The 14,533-nt window shown below is 39.5% G+C and overlaps 1 protein-coding gene across 1 annotated transcript; it reads right to left on the bottom strand.

Moving 5' to 3' along the window:
• Positions 1-16: 16 nt before the first annotated feature.
• On the bottom strand, positions 17-9,227 carry LOC125235632 (tetra-peptide repeat homeobox protein 1-like). The gene is made up of 2 exons (XM_048142228.1): positions 9,204-9,227; positions 17-1,058 (listed from the first exon to the last, which is right to left on the bottom strand). The coding sequence occupies exons 1-2, from the start codon at positions 9,225-9,227 to the stop codon at positions 54-56; spliced, it is 1,029 nt and encodes a 342-aa protein (XP_047998185.1). The 3' UTR covers positions 17-53.
• Positions 9,228-14,533: the final 5,306 nt, after the last annotated feature.

The following is a 14,533-nucleotide window of genomic DNA, read 5'->3' as shown; positions in this document are numbered from 1 at the left end:
TTTATTCAAATATTCCTCAATAAATTAATACAATATTCAAAAGGTACAATAAATTAGCGTCCATTAAGAGCGAGCGTATTTGAAATTGAGTTGGATAGGTCAAGAGAGCTGCCCAGACCTGTTGATAAGCCGCCTAGGCCTGTGGGCAGGCCTCCCAGGCCTCCCAGCGGGAATCCACTCGAGATGGGGACTGTAGACACAGCGGGGACAGTTTGTATAGCAGGCGCGATGGGAACAGGTCGGCTGACCACCACAGGCGACGGCACGGCCACCGGCCTGTCCACTACCACGGGCTGTGGAACAGGCACAGGTCTGTCCACTTGCACAGGGATTGGCACATTTACCGGACGGTCCACATACACCGGCTGTGGTACAGGCACCGGACGGTCAACATACACCGGCCTGTCCACCGGCACCGGACGGTCCACAGTCACCGGATACGGCTGCGGTACGTGCACCGGTACTTTTACCGGATACGGGACCTTCCTCTCATAATACACAGGGACATGCCTTGTAACTTCAACAGGTACTTTATGCACTACCGGAACAGGTACCGGTCTGTCGACAGGTACTGGGACTGGTACGTTATAAGGTACTGGTACTTGGCGTTCAACAGGGTAAGGCACTGGTACTTGGACTGGTACTTGAACGTTTCTTGTGATCGTTCTGGTGATGAATCTGGGTACTTCCTGTCGGAGAACGACCGGGTTGGGGGCTATATCGACAGATGTTTGTACGGGAGCGACTGCAACTGGTGCTGAAGGGGCAACTGCGACTGGCGCTGTCGGGATCCCGACTGGAGCGGCGAGGCTTACTGGCGCGCTTATTGGCGAGCCTAGGCTAGATATAGGGGTCCCTATAGACCCTAGTCCTGTGCTGAGTGACCCCAAGCTCCCCAAGCCCCCCACGCCCCCAAAGCCCCCCAAACTCGTGGAGAACACCTGCCGCTTCACCCCCTTGCCTGAAGGTGTGTCTTTGATGCCGTTGCCTTCGAGCAGTTTTGAGAGTTTCGGTTTATCTTCTAGCTCCTGTGATAGGCTACTGCCTATCAGAAGTATCTGGAATTGGAGAAAAAATATTTGGTTATTATCATAAATGAAGAGTAGGAAGGTACATCAATACCACTTAATTTCTATTTAATAATTTCCTCGCTAAGGTTTAGATTAAGATACCTTCTGTCTTGTTCCATTCCGATTGGTAGGTACTTATTTAAAATGTAAGTCTTTTAACAAAAGTACAAGACTTATTAAAATAATAGACGTAACTTTTCCAGTAATTTTGGTGCAGTGTGGTAGAAATAAAATAATTCATACATGTGTTTTCTGGGTAAATGATCAATTAAGGCTCATTTATGGCTTCGGATATCTACATTTTCCTTTAATCGACAATTCTGCACCAAAATTGCTGGAAAAGTTACGATGTTTGCTCTAGTTCACACATGCGATTTGCGGACGGACAAGCCACTTATCATTTCTATTATCGGTCTTGTCCACCCGACAAGTGCACACTTGCACTAGGTGCAATGTCATGCACTGACACGGTCAAGGTGAGCCGGACTGTCCGGTAAAGGATAAGTATATGACGTGAAACTGTAGCGGGGTCGCGGAAATCACTTTATTATGTAAAACATTGCCGGCTGTTTGAGGCGACATAAAAACGGATAATGAATTCACTCTTTAGCAGCAGCGGCTGGTCCATAGAAGCCGATTCCCACCGGCTTGCCTAAAATTGATTAGGTTAGGTTAAGGGTAGGTTTCTTTTTGCTCGGTGCTGCCTAGCAAAATTTTTTACCCGCCAGTGCTCTATAGATAAAATAGAACGACATGCTGAAATTGTCTCTCTCTCTTAGACCTAACTACAAGAAAATCCGCGATGGTATCTAACTAGGGCTATGGAAAGGGCTATGTGCGGCGTCTCTCTGCGGGATCGAATCAGAAATGAGGTTATCCGGCAGAGAACCAAAGTGATCGACATAGCCCACCGTATTAGCAAGCTGAAGTGGCAATGGGCTGGCCATATTAGCCGTAGAACCGACAACCGTTGGGGTAAACGAGTTCTTGAGTGGAGACCGCGTCTCGGCAAGCGTAGTAGGACGCCCTTAGGCAAGGTGGAGCGACGATTTGCGCAGGATGGCTGGCAGCAGCTGGATGCGAGCAGCCGAAGATCGGAAACGGTGGCGTGAAATTGGGGAGGCCTATGTCCAGCAGTGGACTGCGATAGGCTGATGATGATGATGATGATGATCTAACTATCTATACCACTCTAAGAGTTTTGAATGATTCACGGTTATTTTCATTAGACTTATATTGACCGGGATATAGACCGTGATTACCTTTTTGATTTTTGTCGAGTTCCCGATATTTCGACGCAGTTGCATGCATCATGATCACGGAAAACTGACAACTGAAAGGTAATCACGGTCTATATCCCGGTCAATATAAGTATACCACTCTATGTCCATACCTTATATTATGCAGCCCCAATCGGAACGCCACTTTAACATATTCGCGTTAAGTTCGATTGCTCTAGTTTACTGTTTAGGAAACTGGGATGTTTTATTTATTTATTTGGCAATGTTTGCATTGGTAATGAGGCTTAAGGAATTTTAAACTGTATTAGAACATATGAACCATGTTTCATTAATCATTAGCATTTATTTAAAATTGCAAACGGCTAACCGCATATACTTAATTAGGTTTTTAACACTAAGGACGGCTTTATGTCTATAGTATAAAATTATAAATTAAACCTTATTATTGGAATCCTGGCCGCCGAGCGAGTACAAATGACATGTCAATGTTGATTGACACCGTTGTTTATTTTCTATATTTTTATATTTTGTTGCTAATATATTCTGCTATAAATTTTATTATAAAGTTTACGTACTTTATCAACAAAGTTTTCAGATCCAGCTACATTTTATCATCCGAACGACTATTAAGGTAACGGTTTTTAGGGTTCCGTACCAAAAAGGTACAAAAGGAACTGTTATGGTGCGACTCTGTCCGTCTGTCTGTCTGGTTTTATGCGATAGGAATCAAACGAGCAGACAGGTCGCCTGATGGTAAGCGTTTCTTCCCGCTCATGGACACCCGAAACAACAGAAGTGTTGGAGGTACGTTGTCGTTTTTTAAGATGAATGTATGCTTTTTCCTGAAAGTTTGAAGGTCGTATCGGTTTTCTAATTGCAATGCTACAGAAATAAATTTTCATTTTTTTTAATACCACGTCGGTGGCAAACAGGTATACGGTACACCTGATGGAAAGCGGTCACCGTAACCTATGGACGCCTGCAACCCAAGGGGTGTCGCATGCGCGTTGACGACCCATTAGAAACTTGTACACTCCTTTCTTGAAGAACCCCATACTGTAGTTCATCGGAAATACCTTGGCAGGGAGCTCCTTCCACAGCCGGAGCGTCCGCGGGAGGAAATCCCTCTGAAACCGCACGGTGCGCGACCAATTAGGTTGCAAGAAGTGTGGATGAGCGCCCTGTCGATGGCGAGCGGTGCGATGATGAAAAGTGGCCGTTGGTATCATGTCAAACAGTTCCTCAGAACACAACCCATTGTACAGGCTAATTGCGGTTTTAGTCGCGTCACAACAGTTTTACAGTCGCAATCCGAACTTCACCTTTAGCTAATCATATTAGGCATTCATCAAGTCTACGCCAAGATTGCACGTTTTACCTTTTATCCGATAGGATATAGACAGTTTAAAACGTATAAGGTGTGTAACTAATTATTTTCCTGGGTATAATTAATGTGCAATTTGGAAAGAATCTTGCGAGGCGGCGTTGTAACAAGACTGGAATAGGTAAAATAATATATATTATGTTCTTGTTGGAATCTAAACTATTTTACACAAGACATATTACCTACATATTTAGGGTCCTTAAAATGAAAGAATCGTAGTTACATTAATCTAAATCCATATCCATACTAATATTATAAATGGGAAAGTGTGTGTGTCTGTTTGTTTGTCTTTCACGGCAAAACGGAGCGACAAATCGACGTGATTTTTTAGGTGGAGATTGTTGAAGGAATGGAGAGTGACATAGGCTACGTTTTGTCTCTTTCTAATGCGAGCGAAGCCGCGGGTAAAAGCTAGTAGTTTATAATTTGTAAAGACAGACCCCAGAATTAGAAGTCTTGGCGTATAAAACATCAGGCCGTCCCTATCGCACTCACTAATGTGCGATAGGGAGGGCCTGATGTTTTTATCATTTATCGCGTGACCATGCTGACAGTCAGAAGACACCTGGGGCCCGTTTCTCGAAAGGTACAAGCCTTGTATTACAAGTGCGCGAACTGTCAAATCGTATGGGTTGTCATTGAAACACACTTGTAATACAAGGCTTGTACCTTTCGAGAAACGGGCCACTGAAATCATTAATAACTTCAAAATTTATTTATGGATCTTTGCACTAACTTTGTACCTATGTATGTAATGTGAACTTCAGAGTTATGTGACTATACCTCCACATTTTTGAGGGTTACTTTTTTCAGGGCTAGCACATGATTGGCGCGAAAGTATCTCCCCGTAACATAGATCGCACGACTTTAACGCAAAGACGGGTAGTCCGTGTCATGGCGACATAAGGTGTTAAGAAATATGTAGATATAAAGTTGTATAGTAATAGTACCTACAGAATAGAATACGCAATAGTGCAAAGTAGATCTAAAAACTAATAAGTAATAATAGTAGTGAATCTTACGTATGCACCTACCCAATGGCAAACAAGATATTACAGTGCTGTATTGTCTTGTTTGCCATTGCTAGTAAATAATATAAGTAGATATAGAACCTTATGTATTAGGAGCCTCGTCTGCCAACAAACCATACTCTGGTTTGGCAGAAGTTAAAGTTTAGTTTTAAGTTTTAGTTTTGAATAAACATTTATTTCATTTTCATTTTCATAATATCGCGCCGAACATGTGCCCTGGCAGCTGACTCCTAAAATCAACGACACATGATATGTGGAACACATACCTATAACTTAAATCGCTGTTTATTTCACCATGTTCAACCAATAGAACTAGATTCTAGTACTGGCATTCGCGGGTACATAGTTTCGTTCGTGGCAATATCGGTTTTTTCGATTTAATTAATTACGTTCTTAATTACACCAGCTAGTACATTTTAGTACGCTCTTTACACTGATTAATTTGATTCTACTCCGGGGGAACTTCGTTTTTGCTCATTGAAATGGTCCCCCGACTGCAATGGAAACAAAATATCCAAGTACAATCTTGAGCTGTGTTTGAACCTGACTAAACACTCATTATTCTAAATATCTGGGCGACCGAGCTTCGCTCGGTTCTATTTTATTATATGACGTCTTTAGATAAAAAAAAATCATATAAATACAAAAAAAAAAAAACTTTATTTCTGGCCGGGATTCGAAACCCTGACACCTGCGATGTGCTTGCGAACATTAGACCAACCTCTTACGACTGAGCTACGCCCAGCCGATGCGCGGTCGGCGAAATTAACGACCTTATTTTGCGTTAACTAACGCGAAAGAAAAACGCATGAAAACTCGAAAATTCGCGTTTCCCGGGATCTAAGGCTAAGCTACATCGATTTTTCACCCCCGAAACCCCCACATAAAGTAAAGTTGAATAAATATGTTTTATGTTTATGTTTATGTTTACATAACTAATTTCAGAGAAATCGTTAGAGCGGTTTCCGAGATCGTCGATATATATAAATAAATAATAAATACATAAATAAATATACAAGAATTGCTCGTTTAAAGGTTTACATTGATCTAGTTGACTGACTAACATATCGAAAGGTGATTTTCATTTCGCTTTAAAACTGCAGTCGTGAATTTTAATTTTTTATTGTGTTTTATTTATTATTTATCCTTTTTGCTTGAAGATAATTTCAAAATCTTCATCGATACATAGAACCTATCAACCTGTTTTTATTGAATTCTGTTAACTTTAAGGGAAGGTTTTTTAGATCAAATACAATTAATTTCTCTAAGAAACAAGCGTCTTAACTTTAACGGTTTTCTAGTTATTAAAAAAATTAAGATAATTGATGAACACGTGTGAACAGCCTTTACCAATTCCTAATGTTATTTGTTTTGACATGTGCCATCAATCACTTGACACTACCTTGAATGTAATTCTTAAGAGTCTCTCACACTAATTAATTCATTTATTATGTATGAAAACGATGAAAAAAATTTTTTGCGAGTTTAACTAAAAGTGATACTGAATTTCTGATTCCTGGTCTATAAGATTTCTGGTACCTGATAATGAACCTAACGACGTGTCGAAGTTAACGGAAAACAAAAAAAAACACGGTGTATTACCGAAAATGTATTGATGGATTACTCTGCGGTAACAGTATGAATATTGAACACTGTGTTATTCACACCGTTCCACATCATGAATGAATCTAATTATAACTGATAATGCCTATGTAACGCTATTTATTAGTTAATCTTACATAATACTGTGTCGGAAGACATTATGATGGAGTACTAATGCATAATGTGATATGCGTTATAACATTATATCGTCACTACTTTTTAAAAAACTTGTATCTTCGTCTGTCAATGAAAAGAAAACTGTAGTAAGTATGTATGGAATGCATGTAGACTTACTGCGTTTTAACTTTGAGGAGAAGCATGAGATATGAGATTTTTTAAAAGTAGTGACGATATGTAACTACCATTTTTAATAATTTAAAAGTTTGGGCGTGGTTTGGGCCAAATAAATCACAAGTTAACATTCAAGTATGTGCAAAGTTTATGCTGAAAACTTAGGTATAGAATAAAATATAGACGGATGATTTTAATCAGAATCTAAATAGTAGATGGACTTTTCAGTAGATGGTGTTTTTTTACGCACTGGTGCGAGAAGTGGTTCAGGTCGAAATTTCGGAGTCGTCTATACTGAAAAACTTCGAACGATACACGTGCGAAAAGGAAATTCGTAACTCGTGTCGATTTAAAACACTCCCTTCGGTTGTGTTTTAATTTATCGCCGCTCATTTCGAACTTCCTTTTTTTCGCACTAGTATCGTAATGTACTATATGTCGTCCTTTAAACTTCCATAAATAAAACCATATACCAACTGAAAAAAACTTAAGTAGGTATAATATATACTCTGTCAAACAAGTTTGTCACTAAATAAGAACAAAGAAAACTATATGCATCCTTTTCTTTAAGTTGCTATAGAAAAGGATACCTATAGTTTTCTTTGTTCTTACTTAGTGACAAACTTGTTTGACAGAGTTTACAATGTGTCCCGGGGAAAGGTGACCGGAAAGAAAGTTGTTAAAATGAAATAGGGTATAAATTAAATATTACACTATTGAGAATAAAAAATCTTTAACTATACTTATAAAAAATAAAAGAAAGGGTCGGTAATATACGCCAAATTATCGATAAAAAACGTTGATTTTGGGGCTTATCATTATTAGTTATTTTATTTAATGCCGTTTCTTTTTTTTTAATAGGGGCGACTGACTTGTTGCACTATTTTTGTTGTTCTGAGCTTATTTTCCATTCTGTTTTTTTTTTATTGAATAGTTATTACTATTACTTATACGGTAAAACTGCAAAAGCTATCCAAAAGTTAGTAAAACATGTAAGAAATGTGAAACAAACTTGAAATTCTGCTAAAAAAAAGAAATGGCAATAAAAAAATAACTAATATCGATAAGCCCCAACCAACGTTATTCAACGTTAACCAACGTGATCAACGTTATTTATCGATAATTTGGCGTATACTACCGACCTTTTCTTTCCGGTCACTTTTTATAGTTACCTACTCGATTTTTAATCGGTATCGTGGTACCGCTTTTCTCCAAAACTCAATATTTTTTATGAAAACTATAAATGTTTTTTCCCCTCACTAGCTCGGAAACACGTGTTTTGTCCTTTAATACCAGCGGGTAAAAACGCATTTTATCCACTAGTAGGTAAAGTAATTTGACCTTGAATAAAGTCAAATTAACTGCTTTAAAATTGATAAAAGTAGGTGAATCTAGTAATTAAGATGATTTACCACCTGTGGAACTACTGGAAGCAGTGATAAACGCATTTTTTTGCTTTGTAGTTTCCTCGCTATAGTGAGGGGAAAAGTTTTGTGTTACACTCGGGTGCAAATGTATTTTACTTCTCGTGTGTTAAAAAACTCGCAAGTTCAGGATTCTATTCTCGAACCACTCGCTTCGCTCGTGGTTCAACTATAGAATCCTTTTACTTGCTCGTTTTTCAATTCCACACTCGGCGTTAAAATACAACTTGTATAACAAGTAACTATTTACCAACTGGATAGTAATCAACCTTAAGTCAATCTTAGTTTCACCTCTTGAACCATAATATCATTAAAAAAGCCCTGCGCTATTTAGTGACCATAAAGAGTTTGAACATTCAACTATACAACTTGTTTTCATGAATTGTTATTTAGGTATTTTATTTTAATTGACTAATTCTAGGTACAGTGTAACCTAATTAAAATATGGAAAAAAAACCCCGACCGCGACATAGCAGACCGATTTTCATGAAACATGGCTAGGAACACTCCCGACTAACTCAGCTTTCAGACAAAAAAAAACTAAATTTAAATAGGTTCATCCGTTCGGGAGCTGCGATGCCACAGACAGACAGACACGTCAAACTAAATACCCCGTCGTTTTTGCGACGGGGGTTAAAATGAAGAATCACAAAATCTAGGTGCTACATGGTATTTTCCCCCAGACTTTAAATACTTTAGGCGATCAACCAAATCTGGGCACTAAAGTGCCGCGAATTTCAAATTTTCGATAGGAACCTTCGCACTTCGTTTTCAATATTTTTTTAAGTGTTATGGCTCGTCGATGATTCCGCCAACGTCAAGGTTTAGGAAGGCACGCGGTTATGAAGACGGGCCGGGGAGCCCTACATTTTTCAAATTGCCACCTGTTTATGCCCCATTTTTTTCAAAGTTGTCCACCCCACTTTTTTTGTAACATGGGTATTTTTACTTTTTTTCTCCGATTAGAATTGAAAGAGCTCGCGATTCTGAGTGGAAACCACATAAAAATTTCCAAATCCAAAAAAAGTGGGGTGGAATTTGAATAAAAATGGCCCTTATATGCCGCCTGGTTAATTTTAATTACTTTAAAAATCTGTATCAATTACCGTTGTGTTGTTAATGCCAAGATTTACCACCTTAGTCTAAAAAAATCTCCTCACCATAAACACCGGAAGGACCGCCATCTTGAATTACCAGAGATCACAAATCACATGAGTTACCACCGCCCAACACCGAATTCAAATGTTGCGGTGCCCTACCTCGCTCGCTTATAAACCTGTACTTATATACCCGGCTAGCACGGTTTATGGGCATCGAATTAGTAATTAACTGTATGAATTGATTGCAAGTATTGCAACATGTCCGTTTGACGTTTTGGGGATTTAAATATTTGGTTCAGTTTGAATTTCTGGTCAGTCGGGATGTCTATTCAGACCCTAGTAAGGTTATAGCTTAAATAGCATGAATATATCAATAACTTAACGGTGATTTTAAGTGCTTAATACGCTTACTTACAGGGTTTGACGTGATTAACTTGACATATTTGCTTAATGTTGAGATCAACAGTGGAATACCAAAGTTGAGTCTCGAATCGATCGACTCTACAGCCAAAACGAATTGATTGACAAAATATGTATCAAAATCTATTTTTAATAATACGGTTTATAATTTATTAATTTATCCAAAAATACTATTTTTATTTTTTACATCGGAACAGCGAGCGAAAACCGCTAAAGGTTATGCCGCCGTTTTCGCTCGTTTACATTGTAGGTATTTTATTTAATAAAGGTATTTTCCCCTCACTAGCTTGGAAACACGTGTTTTGTCCTTTAATACCAGCGGGTAAAAACGCATTTTATCCACTAGTGGGTAAAGTAATTTGACCTTGAATAAAGTCAAATTACCTGCTTTAAAATTGATAAAAGTAGGTGAATCTAGTAATAAAGATGATTTACCACCTGTGGAACTACTGGAAGCAGTGATAAACGCATTTTTTGCGTTGTAGTTTCCTCGCTATAGTGAGGGGAAAAGTTTTGTGTTACACTCGGGTGCAAATGTATTTTACTTCTCGTGTGTTAAAAAACTCGCAAGTTCAGGATTCTATTCTCGAACCACTCGCTTCGCTCGTGGTTCAACTATAGAATCCTTTCACTTGCTCGTTTTTCAATTCCACACTCGGCGTTAAAATACAACTTTGCCCCCTTGTATAACAAATAACTATAATCTAAATTTTTACATAAGTAGGTACATAAACAGTTTTTATCTAATTAATAAGGAAAGAAGCTTAATTTTAGCTGGTTGTTGGTAAACAACCCGGGTGCGCACCTGTACTTGGCAACAATAGGTTTTTTTATAATTGTTTGATTTGGTTCTCACATTACACTTGTCATTTCAAATGTGAATAACAGAACATTTTTTGCTATGTGCCACCATTTAAAAGTTATTCGCGAAAAACTAAAAAAAGGGACCTTTACACCCCCCCTCCACCCGTTAGCTCCTCCCCTACCCATCAGTACTTTGAGTATGTAGATTAGAACACCAATCCCTACAACTGTACAAAAATTCGCCTATACACGAATTATTTCCCGCGAGATAGGCTTCATTGAGTGTGCTACTAACTATGGATTTCAAATGTGAATTTTTGTGATTTTTGTGATTTTGTGATTGTACAGTGAGATTACATGGAGAAATTATGACTGAACAAATCAATGAATTCGATAAATTCGCCATGCACTTTTGCAGCTGATAGTACTTAGATTCGACAATGGAGAATCATCACGAAACGTTAGTTTCAGCAAGTCGAAATAAACCCCTGTCTTTCATGTTAATTTAAATTTAAAGGGACTATTTATTACGGACGGTTGTTTTAACTTACTGCTGTGCTGACGAAAATTTTCCAAAATTCTGAAATTTTCACATAGGAAAACTTCGGAAACTTTCCATACTTCGTATGGATGGGAACTTTCCATTTCATAAATTTAAATTCTCTTTATTTTTCGTGAATTTTTCAAGAAATTTACGATTTTTTTGGAAAGTTTCCGCAACTTGCACATCCCTAATTTTAAGCATCCTGTGTGGTGACGGGTTAAGAATTTTACAACCATCTTTACTCCTGTAGGTGTCGTAGAAATCGACTGTGAGATAAAAGTTCCATTGTGGTGTGGGCGATGGGCTGGCAGCCTGTCACTGCTATACCACAATCTTGTTTTCATTAGACTTCTTAACTGCCACTAGTGCCAGTAGTGCCACTGAAACTTGAGTAGTGTCGTCGGCTCTGCCTACACCGTTTGGGAATACACGCTTATGTATGTAGGTATCAGTGGCGGCTGGTGGAAGTTTCTGCTAGGTGTTACCTTAAAATTAGGTACTTTACTAGTAATCAATCTTAGTTTAGGCAAGTCGGTTGGAATCGGCTTGTATGGACCACCCGCTGCTGGTAGGTATGTATGTTATTGTATTGTATGTTATTTAGGTATGTATGTTATTTACATAATTATATAAGAAACTAAGACTAAACTTAAAAGCTAGCTAATGTCTAAAATAGGCCCTTGAGGCATTGTACCAAGGATACTGGCGACATTTCCTCGCTGTATCGCAATGCTGATACGTTGAGCGAGGAAGTCGCCAGCTCTTCGGTCACCAGTTACCTCAACCAGACGCTTCGCGATTTCTGTGAACAACTTGTTCGCGCTGGGGCCCCATGGACCTAGAGTTTCTACACCAAAGGGTACAAAAAGGTATTCTTTAAATTTCATGCCAATAATATTTTACGAATATACTTACCTAAGCGTTATAGTTTCACGTGTTAGCAAAGTAATATTTTTATTTTTATAGACGTGTATTTCCGGAAAATGTCAGATTCAGTAATTTTATTATTTATAGGAAGTTTATTTCAGCATCACCAAGGAGCATTATTCGTAACATTCGTTACCATGCGGTCTTCAAGAAAAGAGCGTACTCCATCTTAGGAGCCGGCAACGCACTTTCAGCAGGCCTAGCACATGATGGCCGCGGGAGTATGTCGCCGCGAGATAGACTACCTGTCCTTATGTCATTAATACAATTAGACAAAGACGTGTCATCTATCTCGCGGCGACATACTCCCGCGGCCATCATGTGCTAGGCCTACAGGTGTGGCCACCACCTATTACCATCAAGCGGAGCTAGTGTTCGTTTGCATTTTATATATCTAGGATGTACTTATTTTATTAACGGGTCAGTGAGGGCTTCTACCCGATCCAGTACGCGAAAATGGTCTTAGTCTTAGAAGACCTACTTACCCTCGATTCCAAATTAATGATGACTGCCGCAGAAAAGACATCCATACTATACATACATACATAATACATAATATACATACATACAACATACATACATACAATCACGCCTGTATCCCATGAAGGAGTAGGCAGAGCACAGTTTCATGTGCCACTCTTGGCAAATAAGGGGTTGAAAGAAAACGAAACTGTGACATTGCAGTGACAGGTTGCCAGCCTCTCGCCTACGCCACAATTTAACCCATATCCCACAGTCGCCTTCTACGACACCCACGGGAAGAAAGGGGTGGTGAAATTCTTAACCCGTCACCACACGGGCACATAATATACATAATATAATATATAATATTATAATATAATATATAATATAATATCCATACTAATATTATAAAAGGGAAAGTGTGTGTGTCTGTTTGTTTGTCCGTCTTTCACGGCAAAACGGAGCGACTAATTGACGTGATTTTCTAAGTGGAGATAGTTGAAGGGATGGAGAGTGACATAGGCTACTTTTTATCTCTTTCTAACGCGAGCGGAGCCGTGGGCAAAAGCTAGGTAATATTATAAATGGGAAAGTGTGTGTGTCTGTTTCTTTATCCGTCTTTCACGGCAGAACGGAGCCACGAATTGACGTGATTTTTTAAGTGGATATAGTTGAAGGGATAGAGAGTGACATAGGCTACTTTTTGTCTCTTTCTAACGCGAGCAAAGCCGCGGGCAAATGCTAGTACCCATATATGTATTTTCAGTGACAGTACGTCGACATGCACTGTCAGCGAAAGGGTTAACTTTTTGAGTTATATGATGTAGGAATCGTAAAAAATATCGTAAGCCCTATTGCAAAGGGCAGTATTGCCACAGAATATATAATAGTACAAGTGCAGAAGGCTCACTCCTTTGATGTTCACAAAACGCCGCCATTCTAAATTCTTACCTACATTAACAAACAGACCGCACGCGTGCAAACGACATTGAATTCTATTGCGCCGCGCGAAGGTCGTCGCCAGTGAATGGGCCGCGAACTCGCGGCCGCCGGCATGTACCTGTAGCGCGGTGAAAGGATCGCGGAGTGAGCCGCCCCTGGTATTACCTACCAATCCTAACGTGGAGTCATGGACACGCCGGACGCAGGTATCCCAACCATCGCCGCGCGACATACTTGCGACAAACCAATCAATAATGTACGCGGATTCCGAGCCGCCATATTTGTTGATGCTGTGACCAGTAAGTGAGGGCTTTCTGGGAATGACTCGTTGGATAACGTATACGCTAAATGGAGTAGACAGAGCACATGAAATAGCTCATACGTATTTTTTTTATGGGATAGGAGGCAAACGAGCAGACAGGTCACCTGATGGTAAGCGATCACCGCCGCCCATGAACACCCGGAACACCAGAGGTGTTGGAGGTGCATTGCCGGCCTTTACGATGGGTGTACGCTCTTTTCTTGAATATTTGAAGGTCGTATCGGTCCGGAAATACCGCAGGCGACAATTCATTCCACAGTTTAGCTGTGCGGGGCAGGAAGTTTCTGGAGAAACGCACAGTTGAGGACTGCCAGCCATCTAAAAAATTCTGGCAAATAAATAAAATTCTATTCCATTCAAGTTTCAGTGCCACTTTTGGTAATTAAAGGTTGAAAGAAAACTAAATTGTGCAGCAGTGACAGTATGGAAACAATATCTCACGATCTACTTCTACGATGGCGATGCCCAGTGGAGAAAAGGGGGTGGTAAAATTCTTAGACCGTCTTTACCATAACGGTGTTTCAAGGAAGGTACCTGTCCCTTTTCCCCATCTCATCTATTTCTTTTAGTCCTGAATAGCAGTCGAAGAAAAGCCTTTATCCTATTAAAGCCTTTATCGATGAAGAAGTGTCTATGTCCTACAAATCAATCGTTCATGTTAAACGGATTCCAAGCCGCCATTTTTGACGATGCTGTGACCATCGTGTCTGGGTTTCTGGGAATGACTCGTTGGATAACGCACCTTTAAAGACGTTTTGCTTAACCATTCATCAAGGAAGCGGCCTCATGATGATGTAATTGGGCATTTTCGAGAAGAAAGATACAATTTTTTTTTTTTTATTTGGTGAATTTAATGTTTTTCCTACTCAGAATCACGAGCCCTTTCGATCCTACTAGGTAAAAAAAAGCGGCCCAAATTTAATTTTTCCACTTCGTTACCATTTTAACCCCCGACGCAAAAACGACGGG

The sequence above is a fragment of the Leguminivora glycinivorella genome, chromosome 17 (genome assembly GCF_023078275.1).
Source record: "Leguminivora glycinivorella isolate SPB_JAAS2020 chromosome 17, LegGlyc_1.1, whole genome shotgun sequence".
NCBI classification, from domain to species: domain Eukaryota; kingdom Metazoa; phylum Arthropoda; class Insecta; order Lepidoptera; family Tortricidae; genus Leguminivora; species Leguminivora glycinivorella.
The sequence above is the reverse complement of the archived record's forward strand: the minus strand, read 5'-3'. Positions and strand labels throughout refer to the sequence as shown.

Excerpts from the sequence above, each read along its gene's own strand:
- LOC125235632 (XM_048142228.1), bottom strand. The coding sequence starts at position 9,227 with ATGGCGGTCCTTCCGGTGTTTATG. Across the intron at positions 1,059-9,203 it reads CGGTCCTTCCGGTGTTTATG|ATACTTCTGATAGGCAGTAG; the intron begins GTGAGGAGATTT and ends CTCCAATTCCAG.